The sequence below is a fragment of the Camelus dromedarius genome, chromosome 1, assembly GCF_036321535.1.
Source record: "Camelus dromedarius isolate mCamDro1 chromosome 1, mCamDro1.pat, whole genome shotgun sequence".
Taxonomy (NCBI): Eukaryota; Metazoa; Chordata; class Mammalia; order Artiodactyla; family Camelidae; genus Camelus; species Camelus dromedarius.
This window is the reverse complement of record NC_087436.1, coordinates 20,178,610-20,200,833: the sequence shown is the minus strand read 5'-3', so window position 1 is coordinate 20,200,833 and position 22,224 is coordinate 20,178,610. Positions and strand designations below refer to the sequence as shown.

The following is a 22,224-nucleotide window of genomic DNA, read 5'->3' as shown; positions in this document are numbered from 1 at the left end:
TTCTTTTTTTAAAAACTTACTATTACCGATTTATTGTAAGTAGATACAAGTCAGGAACAGCCAGATGGAAGGGAGGTACAGGCCAGGTGCAGGGAAGGGGCACAGAGTTTCCATGCCCTCTCCAGGCTCCCCTTCCTCTTGACGCCTTCACGTGGTCACCAACCTGGAAGCTCTGGCTTTACTTTTTGGTGCCAAGAATAGCAGGACATGCTTTGATAACAAATAGAGGCACCTCCATTTTGCTGCGAACTGAAATCCCTTGACTCTATTCCTTTTGTGCTGTTAACCTCGGAGAGCAGCGGTTCAGTCTAATCTGGTGAGCTGTCATCTGATTTGCCGCAAAAATACCTGAAGTATTTTTTAACACTTCTTCTGGAGTTACTTCCAAAAAAAAAAAAAGGCTAAGCTAAATCGCATGAATGTACTTAAAATCTAAGTCAAAATCTTCACTTTGGTGTTCCTTATTAAGATGGTGTCGGTTTTAGAGATGTACTACTAGTCATGGAAAAGTAACATTTGCAGGTGCTGTGGCTGACGTGCGGAAATGAGCGGGCTCTGTAGAGCATTCATTTCCATAAGGAAAGCTATCTTTCTGATGGGAAGAGCCAAAATTTTCTTAAACAGTTTGGCTCCAGTGACTGTATCAGATTTTTAGGCAGGTATTGGGAACTGCAGGATTCGTTAATCTTTGTGATTTTTGTTAGAAGCCAAATCAGAACTCTAGGGAAGACTCCCTCCTGAAGATAAAGCATCAAACCCTCTAAGGTTTGAAGGAATCCTTACCTGGCCATTCTCCCAAATCCCTGCTCGGTTCCTAGTGTTCAGGTAAGGAGCCTTCTTCTCTTATAAGAACGCAGGCCTGCGGTGTGGTGGATTGGTTTCTTAACTTATTTTCTTGAGATAGACAAGCCTGAATTTCAAGGAACACATATAACATATACACACACCACAGTTAATTATGCATCTGTATGCTTTGAGCTCACAATGAAAATACGTAGTCACTATGGCATGTTTGCAAAAAGGAGGGTAAGAGAGGTCTAGCTTTGGATTCAGCAATATATTCGTATGCATAAATTTTTAATGCTTTATTTTTAGTTTCTGCTTAATTTTAGGGCAGCTGTACTATATTTTTTCCTACAGTCTCGGATAGTTAGGTATAGTTACTCGAACTTCATTCATTTTCCTCTCTTTGTCTGTCTTTTGTGGTTTCTTTGTGGTGTGCTTATGCAAAGTGGAAGTATTTCAGACCTTTATAGTTTTTTTTCTTTCTGTTTCAAATACTGCAAGAAAAAAAGGGAAACTAATTATCTTTCAAATATTATAATTAGGCATTAAATTAAGTCATTATTTAGTTAGCTAAATGTAAGATCCTTTGTTGGTTTAGACTGAAAGAAAACATGTCTTTTTAATGGAGGAGAGGGGTATTAAATATCTCCTCATTGGATAATTTTGATGCAGTATTGCAATGAGCATATGTTTCACTTACTCAAAGATTTATTAGTTCAGAGTGGCTCAGTAACTGCAGAGAAGGCACATAAAAATGAAAAGTTAAATGCAACACTGTTGTAAGAGTTGCTGCAAGGTAGTATCGGAGTAAGTGGTGCACACTGCTCACCTGAGGCCCCGCATGGTATGGAAGGACAGGTGGGTTTGCGTAGGTAGGAGGAAGAGGCATTCTGGGCGAGTAGTGGTGGAGACTCGGGGGGGTAAATACGAGTGTTAGGAGCTGTCCAGTAAAACTCTGTATCTACGCCATCCGATACTGTAGCCATTAGCTACAAGTGGCTGTTCTGCACTTAAAAATGTGGCTAGCACAACTGAGAAGTACTGCATTTTTAACTTTAATTAATTTATGTTTAAATAGCCACCAATTTAGCAATGTGCTGTCACTGGACAGCACAGATCTGGAGGCTGGTACGCAGCTCTGCCTGACCCCCGTTGTATTTCTGATGGGGCCCCCTGTACAACGAGCTGGGAGAGGTGTTCGGGAAGATTAAGTTGGATGAGGATTTGAGGACCTTAGCATGCCAGAACCTGGAAGCACTGGAAAGTCACTGAAGGTTTTTGAACGTGCAGTTTGGGGTGGAGGGGTAGAGCATTTATGCCAGGAGAGTAAGGAAGCTCTTTTGAGTTATCTCCCTGAGGAGGCGGGTTGTGTGAGCCAAAAAACACTTGGTGATTATTTGGCTATGGGGTAGTGGGAGAGAAAGGTGTCAGAGATTATTCTTAACTTTCCATCTTGAGTGGCTGGAAAATAATAAAGCCTTTACTTTGGAAGAGAGAACTGGTTGTAGAAGGAATAAAGCTTGTGTGGGTGATAAATTAAAGTTGACAGGTTGAATTTGAGGTGGGGTATCTCAGTATTCTACAGGCAATTTGGAGATAACGTAACTAAGCTAAAGCCTAGGGAAGGGCTCAGAGCTTTACATGAAGATTCCCGGTAGTGATCTACTGGGACTAATGGGAACGATGATTGAACATTTAAGAACAGATGGATATTTGGAAAGGACCATGAACTGAAAAAAAGAGCTGGTGAGTTGAATCTTCCATTGATGCCACAATTAGGAATCAGTTGAAGGGAGAGGCATGTTTGAAGTAGACAAAAGAAGGAACGAACTAGAAGAAAGATGTGGGGTGAGAGGATGCCAAGGGAAGAGAGATTCCAGAGGTCAGTTCAAAGGGGAAGATGTTGTATGGTTCAGGATGAAGGGGAAAATGTCAGCGCAATCAAGTGAACGTAGTTGAGGGGGAAGGACTGAGTATATTAAGAAATGAGACATAGAGTCTTATATGCCCTCGAGTGACTTATGTTTCAAACTAGATGAGATGTCTTCATATTCGAAGGTTGAGGGAAAGAAGTTAATGGACAGAGAACAATCAGAGATGATGGAGTTAGTGATCTGGAGCACAGGGGATGTGTATCCATCCGTCATGGTAAGGAGGGAGATTTGTCTGAGAAAGAAGCAGAATGGGGTCCAGGTTAGAGAGGAAAGCAGATGGCAGAGCTCACGCCAGCTGCACGGGGTTTCCTAGTAGGGTAGGAGGCTGATCAGTCTCTTCATTAGGCTGGTGAGCTGTGGGAATCAGAAAGTGGTACTGGAAGTTTAAGAATAACAGAGAAGTTTTGGAAGAACCATTGTAGGTGGTTGTGAGGAGATCTATGGAGAGCTCGAAATTTGAACAGTCGAGGGAAGCCTGGGGTGAGGTTTGAGGTGGCTGTAGAGTACAGTAGGTCATTGTCGCTTTTTAGTGTGACTTGTTGGCCCAAAAGTAAGATTGGAAAGGAATGTTGGTAGAGATGATTCTGGCCTAGAGATAGCCAATAGGTTAAGAAATAAGGCTCTAGAGTCAGGTTGCCTGGGTTTCAGTCCACGCCCCAACACTTACTTGCTTTTTATAACCTTGGGAAAGCTGCTGTTAACTTTTGAAGCTCACTTATCCTCATCTGAAAAATAGAGATAATAGTACCAGCCTCAGGACTGATCATAAGATGAAATGAGTTAGCCTCCCATATTTCATTTAATCTGGGATGCTGCTAATTGTAAGACATTATTCCATGTACTATTTTGGAAAAAGCCATCAGTTAGTACGTGACGTACGGTTGATTGTAAACTTCCTGGTTTGGCGGGGGTGGGGGTGCGTCTTGCAGTCAGTGAAGCACAGAATACCCAAAGGACTCAGCAGTAGGACCTGGAACATAATAAGCATTCGGAAAATGTTAGCTACTTACAAAAGTCAATGTGATTTTAGAGTCTAGAATGTTAGACCAATATCGAATCTAATCTCCATAAGGGGTCATGGGTTATGAGGAGTCTAATGGATTAAATGAATTGAAGAGAGTTAAGCGGTGGAATCCTGGTAATGAAATTGTGAGATAGCAAGTTTGGGAATTTGTACATGGAGTGTTTCCCTGGCAATTTCAGATAAAGATTTTTAAGAAAAGTATAGTAATTGAACTAAGAGAAGAAGGCCCTCTAAATTGCCCAAAGCTTTTGAAAGTAAGTGTTCTGAGTTTGTCTATGGTTTTTCTTACAGTATTCGTGAGTGTAAAAATTTTTTTTTTCATTAACGTTACAGATGCTCAGTGCAAAATGTTTCTGGCATGTATTCTCATCATAGTGTCAGAAGGAAAGGAGGAGATTGATTCGTGTCATTTCATGAAATGGTGGGGGGCGGGAGGGGGGCTCTACCTGTAGAGCTCTATAAACACGGCTCCAAAGGCAGGAACCAAGAAGGAAAAATTTATGGATTTGGTGACAGTTCTGTGACCAAACACACACTCACAAATGACTGCACACAAAATCACAACCTTTCAGTAACAAATTTGCTTCAAGTTATTCTTTGTAAGAAGCTTTTTAAATCAATAGAAAATACCACCCCTAAGAAAAATTGGTAAAGGACATGAACAGGCAATTCACAAACAAATGAAATGCAGGCTACTAATAAACAAACTGTTCTGCTGTGTCCTGGAGCAGACGCGTCACTGGAATGGGGACCTTGTCTTCTCTTTTACTTTATTGTATCGTTCTTTGCAGACCGGGAAGTAGTACTCTGGGGAAACTGGGCTTTTCTCATTGTAGGAAAGGAAGCCAGATTTCCCACCTCCTAAAAGATGCTGGAGCTATAAGGAAGCATGTAAGCCGGAGTGGTAAGGGACAGGCCATCTCTATCCCATTTCCTCGGCACTGCTTTGCTGCCCTCGGGACAGGACTTGGGCTAGGAGTCTTCTCATTCGAATGTGAGGTGTTCTTAGCCCTTTAGGGGCTGTAGTTTTGTGCAGTTTCTTGATCAGCTCTCATGATCGGTGAACCTTAAGGACACCAGTGCTTTATAGAGCACATCGAAAGGGGCCTCTTTCTCTCCTACCTGAGTTGCAGTGTTTGTAGTGGAATTTCCTTATTCATATGAGACACAGTTATGGTCTTGGAACGTGGATTTTTTGTTTTTTAATTGAAATATAGTTGATTTACAATGTTAGTTTCTGGTGTACAGCATAGTGATTCAGTTATACATATCTTTTTCATGATTTGTCATTACAGTTATTACAAGCTATTGAATATAGTTCCCTGTGCTATATATACGGTAAGACCTTGTTGTTTGTTCTATATATAGTGCTTTGTGTCTACTAATCCCAGACTCTTAATTTATCCCTCCCCCTGCCTTTCCCCTTTGGTAATTGTAAATTTGTTTTCTGTGTCTGTGAGTCTATTTCTGTTCTGTAAATAAGTTCATTTGTATCATATTTTAGATTGCACATTTAAGTGATGTCCTATGGTATTTGTCTTTGTCTGACTTATTTTACTTAGTGTGGTCATCTTTAGGTCCATCCATGTTGCTGCAAATGGCATTATTTCATTCTTTTTTATGGCTGAGTAGTATTCACACACACACACACACACACACACACACACACACACCCACAACTTCTTTATCCAGTCATTTATCAGTGGACATTTAGGCTGTTTCCATGTCTTGGCTATTGTAAATAGTGTTGCTCTGAACACTGGGGTGCATGTGTCTTTTTGAATTAGAGTTCCCTCCAGATACATGCCCTGGTGTGGGATTGCTGGATCATATGGTTAGTCTATTTTTAGTTTTTTAAGGAATCTCCATACTTTTTTCCACAGTGGCTGCACCAAATTATTACAACATGGTTTTAATTATTGAGATGGACTAGTTCATAAGGTATTAAAGAGAAAAGCTCTCCCATGTAGTAAAACCTCCTGGGTGAGAGAAATTTAAGGAGTTAGGCATCAGTATTTAATTTCCCAGATTTTCTCTAAAGGGTAGGTAGTAGGGTCATGGGTGTAAGAAAGGCTTTTCATGTGTCACGCATAAGGCGGTTATTGGTGGGGTCCTTACGTAACTGAAACACACTCAGTCTTACCTCAGCTTTGAGTTGTTACCTGGCCTCTAGACAGAACAGAATTTGTCAGCATCTCTGCCCCACCATCTCCTTTCTCTTAAATGATCTGCCAGTATTTCAAATTTGGAGGCAGGCGAAGGCTTTTGAATCTCACCCACAGGGTTACCACTTATGTGTTATCATCTCCTCTTCATTTTTTATGTCCTTTCTGTGGATGGTGACTGGGAGTCAGGGGCCTGTGCATCGGTCAGACCCATTCCTCAAACTCTAAGCTAAATTGGGGAGGGAGGATGAAAGCTGGCAAAATGTCTTAATTTTATCAAAATTGGTCATTAATTTTTATGGGTAGCTTTTCATGGAAGGGAGTGATCATGCTGCCTTGAATGTTGCCTTGGAGAGTACACATTTAGCCCTCTGCAGCCCAGGACAGCTGCCTGGATGGAGCTTACCATCTCATCTGTCACAGCTTTCCATTGTGCTCCGTGTCCGCTGCGGGCTTTGCAGTCTGGCATATTTATTAACAACCTCTGTATTTCCCCCATGTTCTTGTTTGTGTGCTCAGGACTTCTGTTCGGTTCGTTCAAGCTTGAGAGAATGTTTGATTGGTTTCTAATGGTCTTCTGTTAACTGTGAACAAAATTAACTTGATTATTATTGAAATGATTGGCACCCAGACTTATATATGGCTTTTATTTGCACTTAAACGCTGAAGAGTTTTGTCCTGTCAAATCGTGGGGCTGAAGTGTTGATCTGTATTCCAGAAGTCTCCTTTAGAATAGGTACATCCTCACTGAGCTTCTGCTTTTTGTTGAGCCAATATTAATCCATTCAGCAAGTTCTTCCTGCGTCCATCACTGGGCTCTGTTTCAGGGAGGTTTTGAGAAACGTGTAAGTCAGTTTCTGCCCTACAGAAGTAATCCTACTGCTAAGAGGAGACTATGGTTATATGAAAACTTAAGTAACAAGCCATCGTTATTAATGTCATATCATCTTAGTTGGAGGCTGTTTCTCCAGTTGGGGCAGCCTTTAAACATCACGGGACTGGTAAGGAACTGATGTTGTTGGAGAGCTCTTGTGTCCTGCCCACTTCCAGCTTAGCTGATTCTTTCAGCAAGTTTTTGAGTGTCTGTATTTATACTTATAGTGTATCTCTTGTCAGCTTGATAAAGTTGGGATAAGGGATCATACATGTAGAATTTGCACTGAGATCTTGTAACTTGGAGCTTGTCTGCTGTGGCTTCTGTTTTACTAGCTTTTGTTACAGTTACTAATTCTTTGGACTGAGTTCCTGAGTGTGTGTGGACAGTGCAGTGTCTTTCTGATCTTGATGTTAACACTGTGGTTCTTGCTTTGTCTGCACATCAGAATCCCATGAACAACCACCACGACAAAAATGCCAGGCCCTCCCTGAGAGGGCCTGTTCTGGGGTTGGGGGCCTGGTGGCTTTTCAGCAGGCACCACAGGTGAGTCTTATGTACAGCACTGTTAAGGACTGTCGGCTGGACACACAGTACTGATGTGGTAGTGAGTTTTTTCATATTGATGTGCTTAAACACGTGCCGGGAAGCAGGACCTGGGGTGTGTTGTGGGTTCGTTGTGAGAAGAACTGTGTCTTGTCCATCCAGCAGCACGTGGTGCCCTGTGATGTCTGTCACAGCTGCTCCAGACGCCCCCGGCAATTCTGACGGTTAACTTCTTTGCTCCCCCTTTTTTTCTTTGAGGAGAAAAGAGATAGGAAGAAAGGATATGTGTGTCTGAGCTCTTTCCCTTTTTCCTCCTTGAAGGAATCAGCAGTTCTTGTGTCCTCGGGTCTGGAAGGGGAGCTGATAAACAAGCCTGCCGTGGCCCTTGTAACTGTAAGCGTGGGGATGCTGGGAGCTGGATCATACCCATTCTCCTCCTCCTGCACCTTTATGTTGGTGATAAGTGCTTGAAGAATTGTTCGGTTACATGGTGTATTACTGGCTCTCTTAAAACGGACAAAGGAGGAGAACTTGGGTTTTGAAGTCTTCTAAGAGCACTCTCTTTATTAGGTTTTTTCATCCCGATTGGAAAATCTCTCACCGTGGGGAGGTTAATGGCTAGAACTGGACTGAGCAAGTGATCTGAGGCAGAAGAGGGCTAGGTTTATGGTCCGGGTCTCACCTAATCCTGTAGGTGCTGCTTGCTTGTGTCCGCAGCATGATTTCCCTCACCCCGTGCAGGACGGTGTGTCCGTCCTCTTAGCTGGGGGCAGGGCTTACTGTTCTGGGAGAGGGCTGCTGCTCTTTGTTCAGTTTCTCCTCTGACGTGGCCAGGTGAACGCTTGTAAGGCCAGTTTAGTTTTTGGCAGATTGAAAACAGGGCGTCATTGATCATCACGTGGAGGAGAGTGATATCTGGCTGATCTCAATGGTTGTTTCAGAGGTTATGTAAACTCTGATTTTGAGAGGTTACTTTATTCTTCCAAATGACAGATTTACTGGAAAGGGGGACAGGACCAAATTGCTCTTGAAATATTTGAATAATACAAAACCTTTCTTTGGTAAGAAATTCATGCATTGAGAAATTTTAAGGATATTTGAATTGTTAGTGGAAAGGGGACTAGGGGGCTAGAATGGGAAGGAAACTTGCTTTTTGCTATAATGTGCCATTTTGTAGAACTGAATTTTTTGAGCATGTGATTGAGTTCTTTAATAAAAAGTACCTTCCCCCCCAGATCATATTCATTCAGAATTAGGTCATATATCCCCACCATACAGGAAAACGTTTCCCTGAAAATCCTAGTTCAGTGATACCCCATTCTGTGCAGGAACACTTTCAGTTATTTTTTTCTGTATAAAAAGATAAATCTTGCTGCCTCTTGATCATAATACTGTCTTCTGGAGCCATGTAGAAGAAATCTATGACCTACTTTCAGTTTTTACTTATTTTTATATTGGGGTGTTAAAATTGCAAACAGTGATTGGTTGTGAGTGAAAATGGTCTGCTCCTCTACACGCCCCTCCTCCCCAGCTCACAATCAAGGCAACCACTTGTTCACATTTGTCTGTTTCCTTCCAGGCTTTTAAAGATGCACACATATTATACATGGACAGGTTTTGTTTCTATTTGTGTTTTTAAAATGGGATTGTACTATGTGTACTTTTTAATTGAACAATTATAATACGGTTTTCTTTCCCTTGTAGACATGAAAACCTGTCCTTTTTCTTCTCTTTTTTTTTTAACAGTTTACATCATTGTTGCATGTACAATAATTTGTTTAATTGTTCCATTATTGTTGGATGTCTGGGTTATTTGGAACATGAATGATCTTGAGCATAGATCAGGCTCGGCTGAGGATGCGGCTTCCCTTGTAGCTGTCTCAGATTGTGGCTGTTTTCTCTCATAACCCCCATACCACGGGGCCGGGAGGTGGGGGCTTCTCATCGCCCCACCCAGAACTCTCTTCCCACGTCCTCCATGAAAGCCCCGCACATGTGATTCCCCCTCACTTCCCTTCCTCCTTAGTCACTTACTGCCTCACTCCCTGTCCTCCACCCCAGTCCCTGCAGGATTTAGTGTCCAGTCGTTGTCCCCTTTCAACTGCTCCAGTGATAATTTTTGGACTGCTTCCCCAGGGACCTTTGACCCCACCTCAGGGACTCCTGGTCCTGGAATATGAGATCTTGCACTTCTAAAAATTAAACAGACTTCTCCAACTTTATGGTTAATTTTTTTCTTTATTAATTAGAAGAGCGTATTCATTCATAGCCATACCTTCAGAAGACAGGATCTAGAACCTGATCGCTTCTGCTGGGCTGAGCCAAACCTGTGTCGCCGTGAGCTGAAACAGTTGCTGTAGCTTCCTTACTGGTCTCTTTACTGCTCCCTACTGCTAACACTCCTCCTCCTTCCTCCCCCCTCCTTCTTCCTCCTCCTGCCCTCCTTTCAGTCTGCTCAGCCCAGCCAGAGCCCTCCTGTTAAGCTGGAAGCCGGTGAGGGCTGGTATCTCTGCTCCCCAGGGTTCCCGTCTCAGTTCAGAGGGAAAGCTGTGAAGTCCTTGCGGCTGTCCTGTCTGTCCCCTCCCCGTCCTGCCCCTCCCTCTCCATCCCAGCCGCGTTGGGCCCCTCACTGTCCCTGGAGCATTGCCGGCCCTTTCCCGCCCCACGGCCTCTGCCCTTGCTGCGCTCCTACTTGGGATGTGCGTCCCCAGGTCTCCCCGTGGCTCTGTCGCTCACTTTGCAGGCTTCTGTTCAACAGTGAGGCCTTCCCTGACTGCTACAATGTAGGTCTCATGAGGGCATGGACTTTTTCTATTACTTTCTTTTTAAAGCATTTTTATTGTTTTTTTTTTTTTTTTTTGGAGGGGTGGTAATTAGGTTTATTTATCTATTTATTTTAATGGAGGTACTGGGTATTGAACCCAGGACCTTGTGCATGCTAGGCAGGCACTCTACCGCTGAGCTACACCCTCCCCCGGTGGACTTTTTAAAAAAAAATGTTTTTTTTTTAAATTTTTATTTTTTATCTAAGTGTAGTTGATTTACAATGTTAGTTTCAAGTGTACGGCAAAGTGATTCAGTTATACATATACCTACATATATACATATATTCAGATTCTTCTCCATTGTAGCTTACTACAAGAAACAGTTACTTTACTGTATAGCACAGGGAACTATATTCAGTTTCTTGTAAAATAACTGTCTCGTCCAGTGCTTGGAATAGCGTCTAGCGCTTAGTAGGTGTTTGTCAAATGAGTTGAGTGACTGCAGTGTTACCAGCTTTTCTTTTTATCATTCTTTTTATTTTTTTGTACCGTTAGAACTTCCACTGGACAGACAAAAACTGGAACAGACACTTCATTTTTTTTTTGTATACACAAAATATTGAAACTAGCTTATTTGTGAAACTGCCCTGTAAATGTTACCCTTTTCAGCATGTTATAATTTTTGAATCATTGTACATGTTCATGTTTAAGGATGATAACCCAGCGGGGTCGGTGTTGGAATCAAAGTTTGGTGGAAAGCAAACTGAGGCTCAGGGAGGTGTTTTGTTCAAAGATCAGCTACGAAGTGGAAGGCTGCCCTTCACACCTACCTTTTTCATTCCAAGTGAAGGGCTCTTGTTTTCTCATTTAAATACATCTTCAAATGACTTTGGGTGGGGGGGTCTTATCTGAACGTCTGGAGAAGCTGCCCTGATTTCTTATTCTGGATTTAGTCTGCCTTTTGTTTTCATTTTGAAAGCATATAAAATAAATGGTTAACTTTAAAATTCCTGACAATGACAGAGCAACAAGGTTTATTTCTCTCACCTGTGGAGGAAGTGGCCTCCACCCAGTTTTACTGAATTAGGAGGGAAGTGATTTTTTCAAGTGATAAAAAGAAATAAAATTCCATGCTCTTCCCAGAGGAGGAGTTCAACAATTGGGAGAATGGCGTGAGACCATATGTTGGTTTGTAAAAGGATATAACTTGTAAAGATGTTTCCTTTGATGCCTGTGATGAATATGGATGTGTTTCCCTTCTAGAGGGTCCTGATTAAATTACTCAATTAAGAGTGGAGCTGGAGGATCTAAATATAGGGAGAGGGTTCAAGCCGTCCTGCCTTGTGTATGTCAGCTCACCCCTACAGATGTGCGTGCGTGTTGTAAACAGCACCTGCGAGATCAGTGGATGGGGAGAAGTGTGTTCCAAAAAATGAAATACAGCAGGATTTTTTTTTAAAAATAAAAGGCATCGTTTTTTCCCTCCTCTGGCCTGTTCCTTTTTCACCTATGAATTTGGCATTTGAATTACTTATTTTTTAAAACCTGATGAATAGACTTTAGTACCTGTTCTGGTTTAAAATGTAATCTGTCACTTACTAGAATATGATCTTGAGAAAGCTGTTTAACAACCTCTGATTCTCAGGTTTATTAGGAAAATGGAGATGATACATCTCTTGAAGGCCTCCTGTGAGAAGTCAACAGGATAGTGTCTGTAAAAACTACCCATGTAACCCTTGCAGAAGGTGATAGCTCAGTTAAAATAATTTCCTTTCATTTATTAATTATTGAACCATTCATAACTGGTCACTTTTGGAAATCTACCACATTTAGCATTCTTTGCAATCTGTAAAACTGCTTTTCTATGATAACAGTGACTCAGAACAGTTTTTTTCCTACGAGACTACTGTAGACTTTCCTCTTGTAGTCAGTAAAGTTAAATTTTAAAATGCCTCTGGTCTTCAGTCTCCTGTGTTTGACGGGTGAGCACTTGCAGCCAAGTGACTCTAACTTCTGAGCTGAGGTGAATACAGATGAGATTTATCAGGGTGAGGCAGTTACAACCTGGATATCTTGAAAGGTTACCATGTACCAGAGGACAGTTTTCCATTATAAGTATGAATTTGAGAACAAAGATTCAGTGGGATTAAGGAATGTTGTACAACATTTAGAGGAAGTGGCAAGGAGATGTAGAAGTAAGACAAGTTTGTTGAAGTTGAGGACAGTAAGAAAACTTTTTAAGTGTCTTCAGTCTGCTTAACTAAACAAGTAATCATCTAATGAAACAAAACAGAACGGACACTTGCTATTCTATGGGGAGTCTCTGTGACTAAGAAAAACTGACCAGGTGCCTTATAAGCAGCCTAGATTTGTCTGGATGGAAGGACTTTGTATATGCAGAGCAGACCCAGAAAGAGTTCTTGTCTTCAAGAATTTTCTAACACAATGAAGATGCACTGAATGGCATTACTTGGCACAACTAAATATGTAAACTACAGTCCTGTCCTTAGAGACTTGGATCAGGTGTGACATCCATAAATTCCTCGCTTCCTTTTCGTTGGGAGGATGCTACTTTTGAAATCATCTGGCTGAAATGTCACAGCTGGCAATGAACTTAGAAGTGGTAGGTGGTAAACTGGAATTCAGAGTCTCCGTGTTACTCCTTTTCTTTTTGATTCCTGAGATTCCCACTCACTTAACACTCCGCTGCGAGCCCCCATCCCAGCTCCTGCGAGCATCACACTCATACCTGAGAGACCGCAAGACCCGGCTATTAGTGCCTGTGTTTTAAGAGCACTGAGACCTGCATAATTACATGACAAAAAGTCGGCTTTCAAGAGCCCCTCCTCTCTTGCACCTTCACCACCCCGTCCCCGGTTTCTCCAGATTTGGAAAATTAATCTCTGGAAAAGAATTTTAATGAAAAAATGGCAAACTAGCTATTTCTGTGTCATGCATCACACTTTTAGAAAGTTGGTAAATGTTCAGAAGTAACCAGAACAAGGTGTCATAGTCAGAGGCTCAGTAAAGTGCAGTCTGACCTCTGGGTGTTTGTGGAGCAAACTGTGGCTTTGATCGAAGAGCAGCAGGGTGCTGTGATCCCCAGTGGGTCTTCATCTCGCATTTGTGTGTGGGAACTGTGTTTAAATATATTTTCTTTTTCGGAAGACTTAATCAAAGTAGAGTTCCTGAGGGCCCAGGTTCTCAGCAATGAAGTAGGTAGCTTAAAAAGTGCTTTCAAATCTGTGAAAGAAATGGAGGGAAGTCTTACTCATCCTCACTTTCTTCCTGTTAGGATTTTTTCCCTCTTTTATTTTGGTTAGTGATGAGCTTTATTTAGCTATACTTAACCCAACTGAAATTGAGAAATGTTGAAAGTCGAGGGCTAACTGCTATTTTAGAACAGGAAAAAGAAAGACAGAAGCACTTCAGCTGTTTGCTCCTTCAAGACAAATATCTCAAAACCAAGTGAGTTCCTAATTGGAGTAACTGGGGAAAAGAAACATTTGATCACATTATTTGTTGAAACCGAATCACCAGACCATTGTTGCTTTGGGGAATTTTCTTAGACTGAAATAGCTAGAGAAACCTCGTCTCCGTTTTTATAGTCACTGTGATGGCATTATACCGTGTAGCAGATTTTACTTGTGTTTTATTTTCTCCTCTCTGCCTTAAGAGTAGATAAGCTGTGTCATTTCTCTGAAGGAGCGGCACCATCAACGTCAATCATGCTTTTATTAGGAACTGTTCAGACTGGGTACCACGCTGGTTGTGTTCTGCATGGTCCGCGATACTGTCTCCACTCGCCTTCATCACTGGTTTTCCTGGGTCCCGTTCCCAGGCTTGGTTCTCCATCGGGAGGTGGGAGCACATGTGTTGCTGCCGCTGCCGCTGCCCTGACTCTCCCTCCTGCCGAGCCACTGGGTGGGTTGCCTCCTGTTCTGCTTTTAAGTAATCTTAGCTTTATCAGAAGTCTGGTAAGTTCTCAATTCCTCAGGACTTTTGATTAATTATGTAGCCTGATTTTATTTAGGCCTAATGAATATGATTGTGTTTTTTTTTTCCCCTTTTAGTGAATTCTCCATCATACCCTTACCAGCAAAATTCATTGCTGTTCTTGGCTTAATGATGGATTGCTCCTTATGTTTTAAAATGCTGGCATCGAGTCTCTGGAATTTGGCCTTCCCCTTTTCAAGCATTTTTAACCCTAATTTATAGTGTCTAGTCTGTGATTCTATGGTTTCTATGAGTGTCAGGAGTGTGCTATGAGTGTTAAGGTGTCTGGTTTATCCTCTTTGGAAATTATGATCTGTCTTGGACAATTCTGCTTTTGGTTAGGAGCATACAGTTGATGTCAGTCCTTAAGTGAAATCAAGTAGGTTAAGAAAACATAGTCCATGTTGGAGTAATGAAAAGTTGCATTACAGATCCCCTGGTATGTTCACTTTTTCACCCTTTTTCATGTTTTAATTTAGCTAAGCATCTCACTGGAGGCAGTTCTTACCGAAAATCAGATGTTAGGATAGGTACGTACCTTTTCACAGCAGTAATTAGTATCTCCACCAGTCACTTTACACAGCACACCTCCGAGGTACTTTGCATCTCCATGGCATTCTAGTGAGGTATGTGGTGAAATGATTTAGATGTAAAAACTACGGAGCTGCGGAAATCATACAGTTTGCTTACAACTTCTCTGACACCCACAGTAGCACTTTGGGAGCTGGACTCTCACCTTTTCTGTTTCTTCACAAAAAGAGCTAGTGGTATAAGTCAGAGATCTGCATACAGTAACTAACTTTGTTTAGTTACTTGGAAATCCTTGTTCCCCCATGCCCCAAAAGTGGATCAGACATTTTTAATGGGAAGATAATTATTATAAAGTTATCTTTCTTTCTTAAGTAACTAAAACAGTTCCAAAGTAAAGTTAATCAGTATCCTGCACTTTTAGTTCCTTGCTGCTCTTGATCTTTATGCCATGATGTTTTACCAGGAGAGTTAAGACAGAGTAATGAACCAAAGAACAAGAAGGGGTGGGGGGGCCAAGTTGCTTGCTTCATTGACAACAGACAGTTTATCTTTTGTCAGTCTCTTTTTTGAAGGTACTAGAAGTCTTTGATATTTTACCCCCAATCACTTTTTGGAGCCCATATTTTATGTTTATTTTATTGAATAATTTAATCATTCCCTCAATATTTAAGGAGATTATTTATCTTGTCTAGTTCACTGAATTCTGTGCCAGGGCAAGAATTGTAAAACAGCACAAGTCTGAAGCTACAGGGGCAGTTGGCCATTATCTGTCTCCTCTCCTCATCCTTTTATTAAAGGGAGTTGGTTTGTAGCACTTTGCCATGACCCCCCCCTTTCCCCCACCCAACCCCGTGCCTTTTTATTGTATCTTCAGATACGAATTAGAATAATTTTCTTTCGAAACTTTCTCTGGGACTCTGGGATCTGAGGTATTGAATGGCAGAGAGTGTATTTTGTTGGTGTTCATGCAACTGGAAAATGACATGTTTCTTTACTAGACGAGGCCAAGATGAAGAAAATTTTCTCATTGTTGTGCAGTTAGCTGATTAGGCTTCCTTTAAATAAAAAGCGAGTTACACAGCAGTGAAAGGCATTCTACAACTTTTTGCTCTTTTTCCTTTTAACATTAAGGAATACCACAGACGCTGCAAAATTAAATAGCCGTGTCAAAAGGAGCATTATAAGAGTATTTCTCTCATTTGGCTTCTGGCACTGCTAATAGAAATGCCTCCCACGGGCTAGACTCCATAGGGAAAGGTTCTCTATTTAGAACCCTGTCTTAAACTGCATTTTTATTACTTCCAAAATCGGACCACACTATAAATCCAAGCTGATTTATAAGTGGACTTTGTATGTGGCTTGAGTTAACGAACTGATTTGGATGGGAGGGGTGGGTAATTTGCAAATATTTGTGTATAGAGGCTTTTAAGAAATTTGAAAGTTATAGTTTTTCATGAAAGAATGTTTGAAAAGTTTTAACAGGTAGGAGAGAGAGATTATTAACCTTCCAAATCCAGCCACTGTTAATATTTTGGTATATTTACATAGTTGTTCCTACTATATATGCCGTTTATGTTCTGCTTAAGGTTTTCCCCCAAGTTATTATGTACATAATTTTTAAGGGCTACATAATATTCTATTGAGTGGATTATACTATAGTGTAATTATTTTCCAATTTTTAGATACTTCTTTTTTTTCCCCTTTATAACAAAGAATGCTGTGATAAAAATCACTGTGCAAAAAACTTTACCTTTCCAGTGCAGAATATTTCCTTAGAGTGAATTTCTAGAAGTGAAGTTGCTGAAACATAAATCTCGCTTCTTTTTTAAGGCTTCTTGGGGGCTCTTTACCAGGTGAATGCCTTTTCTCTTTCTGTCAGTGTGAAATGTTTGTATTTGGAGAAGAGGGAAGGAAATCTCTGTTTGCTGACTCATGTTTTTATTTTGCACTTTAAACTGATAAGGCCACTTAGCTTTTGACATAAACTAAAGCAGGAAGTACAAAAAGGGGCAGAGAAAAAAAAAAGAGTTGGCTTGCCAAGGCCAGGGTGCCATGGACTCATTGAGTGCCTGATGGCAGGTACGCTACTTGTTTGACTTGAATATTAAAGTGCTTAACTCAAGTAGGCAAAAGTCAGCCTGCATTTTGTTTGGTGTGTGCGTTTAATATGCATCAGTCTGTGATCTTGTCACAGCAAACCCCCCAACTGGCCCACAGTATTTGGAAGCAGTAGTTTGTTTTGTTTTTTATTCCCTGGTGGAGAAGCCTTCTGTGTTGAGGATATCACCTTAGCTGTCTTTCTAAAACATAAATCTCATCACACTGATGCTGTGATTTAAAACCTTCCATTTGTCCACAGGGTAAGATGTATCACAGGCCCTTCACAGCCACGCCCTGCCCTTATCAGCCTTGTTTGTAACAACCTTGAACCCTAGTATTTCTATTATGTCTGTTAGAACTAGCAATTTAGAAAAGTGGTTTAAAAATTGAGGCTCTAGAGCCAGATGACACAGGTTCGAACTCTGGCCCTGCCATTTAGAACTGTGCACATAAACCCTGGACAAGTTGTTTTACTTTTCCGTATTTTACTTTCCTTACCCGGTAAATGGGGAAAATGAAAGTGTTCACTAAAGAGGGTTTGTGGCAAAGGCTGAACTAGTTAATGGATATTAAGTTCTTGGAATAGTGTCTGTCATGTAATGATCATTCAAAATTTTAACGCTATTGATTTGCAAAATTCTGCTCCTCCTTTAAGGCCTGTCTGATACTTTCTCTTTGGGAAAACTTCCTGAAATGCCTGGAATTAATTGTAAAAGTTAATTGCTTTTCTGCTTTTATGTATTATCATTTATACCTGTTGTAGAGCTTTCGTCACCCAGTGTTATGATTGGTTGATGGTGGGTACCGCACAGTACACAGGCTGCCACTCCTGTTCCTGCACACAGGGTCTGCCTCAGTGTGGTCATGCCCTCCTTCCTGCTGAGTTCTGCCCTGAGACTTTGCAGTACAGTCCTCCAGTGTTGGCATTCAGGGGAGCGAATTTTGCTTCATGAGAGTTCATTGTTTACACACTGACTCTTCGGTTAAATTGTGTGCCCGTTAAGGATGGAGACATCTTTGCCTCCGTCCTCTGTGTATACCACAGGTGCTCAGCAGGTACTCATTACAGCTTTGGTGAATAAATGTCAATTGGAATAATTAAAACAAAGGTCTGAAATGGTGGTTCCTAATCTTCTCCCCTACCCCCAATATTCTTACCTTATATAACAAACCCATCAGTGATAGAGTTTGAAATAGCGCCAAGTGATTTTGATAATAAACACACCCCCTCTAACTTGAAAACTGTTGACTAGAAAAAAGCAGTTTCTGGAGTTGAAGAAAAGGATATGCAGAATAAGAAGAAATGTGTTCCTTTTATAAATTGTTACTAGAGGAGAAGAAAAAGAAGTTGTCTTTCTTGTTCTTTTGCAAAATAAACCTTTAGTAAAAGTGAATGATCATTTCAGGAGGTGCACTCTGACCAAGTGTGACTTTTGATAATAGCATGGTTTTGTTTTCTCTTTTTCTGTTAAATGAAAATAATACCAGTGTCAAAGAACTAGTAAATCTGAGTAAAACTATTTACAAAAGGAAACAACCTCCTACAGCCTGTTGAAGCTCCACACTTGGCCTTCTGATTCCTTGAGGGAGCTAAGTCATTCATTAAACATTTATTCAGACTCTGATATGGTCCAGCTACAATGCTAGGCACCAGAGATAGGAAAACAATAATATATAATTCCTGAATCATTTTCCTCTAGTGAGGAAGGCAGGTGTGGAGACGGCCACATGGTAGCCATAGACATGCACGATTTGCTGTGATAGCTGTTCATAATCATTATCCCTTCACGTTCTGAGGCTCAGTAATTCCTGTTACTGGTAGTTTGATGAGTTTTGCTAGAGGAATATCCACTTTTAGTAGTATTTTCAAAGAACTGACTTTGATTTTATAGATTTTCTGTTACACTTTTTTTTTTTAATTTAAATTTTTGCTCTCATTTCCTTCTGCTTTCTTTGGGTTTAATTTGCTGTTTCTCTCTCTCTCTTTTTTTTTTTATCTTTTTCTTGTGATAGATAATATAAAATTTGTTTCCAGCTTTTTTTCTTTTCTAATATATGCATTCAAGACTAAATTTCCCTCTAAGCACGATTGAACCACATCCTACAAGTTTTTTTGTGTCATATTTTTATAATCATTCTGTTCCAAATACTTTCTAATTTCCCCTGTATTTTCTTCTTTGACCTATGGGTTATTTAAAAGTGCAGTTATTTTCAATAACAGTATTTTTGGCATTTATTCTTAGTTATACTGTGATCAAAGGGAATTGTATGGTTTTATTCCTTTGCTAGTGTTGAGATTTGCTTAATGGCTCATTATTTGGTCAGTTTGGATACTCCAGTTGTTAGGTTTAATGATCTACATACATGAACTGAGTTAAGTTTTTAAACTTGTTAATCTTTCTGGTGAGGGCTCTCTTCCAGGCTTGCAGACAGCTGCCTTCTCTGTGTCTTCATGTGGCCTTTCCTCAGTGGGTGCGCATGGAGGGAGAGAGAGAAAGAAAAATCTCTCCTTCTTTCTCGTGAAGCCACCAATCCTATCAGATCAGGGCCCCACCCTCATGACCTCTTTTAACCTTAATTACTTTGTTAGAGGCCCCATCTCCAAATACAGTCACACTTGGGGGGTAAGAGCTTCAACATGAGTTTTAGGGGGGACATAATTCCGTCCATAGCATACTGTAATACACACAAGTACTTTAGTACCTGGCCCAGAGAAATTGTTTAATAAATCATGGGTTTGTGGTAGAGAAGATTTTAAACATCTTTTTCCCTCTTCTCTTTTCTAGGTGCTGACTTTGGGTGACTTTTTGAAACACTAGGAATGGTCATTTCTCCCTTTCAGGACCTCAACACGAAGGAGCTAAGGAGAATCCTATGTAAATAAAGTGACACCCCTTCCGCTGGCCTTTCACATTGGGACCGTCTTTCTTTCTCCACCTGCAAGGAGCATCCTGGTGCCATCATGAACGTGACAAGTTTATTTTCCTTCACAAGTCCAGCTGTGAAGAGACTTCTTGGGTGGAAACAGGGAGACGAAGAAGAAAAATGGGCCGAGAAGGCTGTTGACGCTTTGGTGAAAAAACTGAAGAAAAAGAAAGGTGCCATGGAGGAACTGGAAAAGGCCCTGAGCTGCCCGGGGCAGCCCAGTAACTGTGTGACCATCCCTCGCTCCCTGGACGGCCGGCTGCAGGTCTCCCACCGCAAGGGGCTGCCGCACGTCATTTACTGTCGCGTGTGGCGCTGGCCCGACCTGCAGAGCCACCACGAACTCAAACCACTGGAATGCTGTGAGTTTCCTTTCGGCTCCAAGCAGAAGGAGGTGTGCATCAATCCCTACCACTACAAGCGGGTCGAGAGCCCTGGTAAGTGAGTCCTTTTGTGCTGACACATTTAGCGGATTTGTGTCGTTTATCCAGGTCATCCCTTTCCATGTTTTTGGTTGTAATTTTTAAGCATTAGGGGAAAAGCTATGTTTGTCAGCCTTTGGACATTTCATATGCTCCAACCATGTACTCCTCTCTGGTTGACATTATTTCTTAGGTGCTGTGAAAACGGTCATAGTGGTACTGACACCACTAACTTGTAATAAGTTATTCCTTTCTAAGTTTATTCTTTATGTTTCCCTTCGGTTGTGTGCCTTTCTCTAGACACTTTTAGCTATGATTTTATTGCAAGGGGAGAAAAATCAGGAAAGGAGAGAAGCACGGTGTAGCCATCTACGTACTTAAGGGCAGTTGCCAGTGACTTGTATCGCTTTATCCTCGTCGTCCATGGGATTTTGTTATGGCTTAGTCCCTGTGGAGGGCAGGAAGGAATTATGTTCTGCTGTGGAATCATTTCATACAACTACTCTGTAAGAGAGTCCTAGTTTTTACGTGTATGACCTTTGGCAGGGGACAGTGCAGGGTGGGGGAGCATAGTAAAGGATCTACTTTAAAATTCGCCTGGGTTTGCCCTCAGATGAGAGTCCAAATTCTAGACAGTTGCATCAGTTGGAAACTGATTAGGCAATCCCAAGCACTTAAATGTCTCACTGTCAGGTCGGAACCAATTTTGTTGATGGATTAGTTATTCATAGCTCATGGTGGCAAGGGCTCCCAAATGAGGCTGTGCGCAGATTCACATGGCTGCTTCCCGGAGGTTGTGATTCTGGCATAGCCCGCTAATCTGTGTTTTTACTGAGTGCTCCAGGTGGTGCTGACGGGAGCTCTTGGGTTGGTGTTTGGGAACTACTAAGCTAGATCCTATAATACCAGGGCTCTCCATCCAGTACAAGGCATTCTGGCTTTTTATGGAATATTTGCAACATACAAAAAGTTTAAAGACTAGGGAATAATATAGTAAACATCTTTGTATCCAACACCCACTTGCTTTCAGTAACTGATGTTCTGAATTTGACAGTTAGAGTTAATCTTTATTATTCCCAATACTGGTATTACCTCTGTACGAATCCTTGACAGTATATACTATTTTGTATATTTAAAGGTGTTATATAATGATATTGGAGTATCCTTCTACAACTTGCTATATTCATTCCGCATCATAGTTTTGTGATTTCTGCACTATGTACTTTAGTATTGCTTTGTCAAGTCCTGTGAAAAATCCTCTGGAGGTTTTACTGAAATTTCGTTGATTTCATTTGGAGAAGGACTGACCTAGTTATGCTCTTGAGCACAATATTTTTCTAAATTTATTTAAGTCTTTAAGTTTCCTCCATAAAGTTCTTGCATGTCTTTTCTTAGATTTATTTCTAGATAACTGGGTTTTATTGTATCCTTTTAAAAGTCATGTTGTTAATGTTCATGGCTAGGACTATACTTGCTTTTTTCCAACAATTTTGCTGAATTCTTGTTCTAATACAGACATTCTTTACTGCTTGTTACACTCACTGTGATGTAACTCTGAGTGTGTAATATGTACAACAAGATTGTTTAGATTCATGGGTTTTTGATCCCAGTAGTAAGTTTAAGAGGTACACAGGGAAGAGTCTAATCCCACTTCACAAACAGTGACACTCAGGTCCCTATAAATTAAGTGACCTGTGTGTCAGACAACTAAGGTTCAGTATTGAGAAAACACTGTGGATGTATTTCCTCCAGCCACCCTTCTGCTGCTCAGCTCCACCCTTTCGTCTTGTGGTGCCCTTGTGCTGCCTGCTGTCTCCTGACTAGTGTCCCCTGCGGGGGGACCACTGCTTTACAGGGAGTGTTCTTTAAAGATGCTTCCGACGCTCTTACGCTCTTACCCGCAGCTCTGCAGGTTCTGGCGCTGGCCTGCCTCTCCATCTTCTTTCCCACTGTTCCACTCTATGTCTGCTTGAGTCTCACGGAAACACCTAGCACAGTTTTCCTCTGCACCTCGTTTCTCCTCCCTGTTTGCCTCACCCACTCTTATTTCTCCTTCAGACCTAAGCTTAATGGAGGCCAGCTTCACAGAGAGAGAAGCCTTTCTTGATAACCTCCTCCTCCCCCCAGTAGGCTGGTCTCTGTTTTGCATAGCAATC

The 22,224-nt window shown here is 41.3% G+C and overlaps 1 protein-coding gene across 5 annotated transcripts in view; it reads left to right on the top strand.

Annotated features, from left to right (window-relative positions):
* Nucleotides 1–22,224, top strand: part of SMAD1 (SMAD family member 1) — a 67,520-nt gene that overhangs the window by 5,548 nt on the left and 39,748 nt on the right. For 4 of the 5 annotated variants that reach the window (XM_031465312.2, XM_031465320.2, XM_031465317.2 and 1 more), the window contains exon 2: nucleotides 19,508–20,083. In XM_031465312.2, the coding sequence (XP_031321172.1) occupies nucleotides 19,684–20,083 (400 nt within the window). In that variant the 5' untranslated portion in view covers nucleotides 19,508–19,683. Of the gene's footprint in view, nucleotides 1–4,973; nucleotides 5,083–19,507; nucleotides 20,084–22,224 lie in introns of those variants that run through there. The other variant, XM_064492557.1, reaches the window with a different exon arrangement.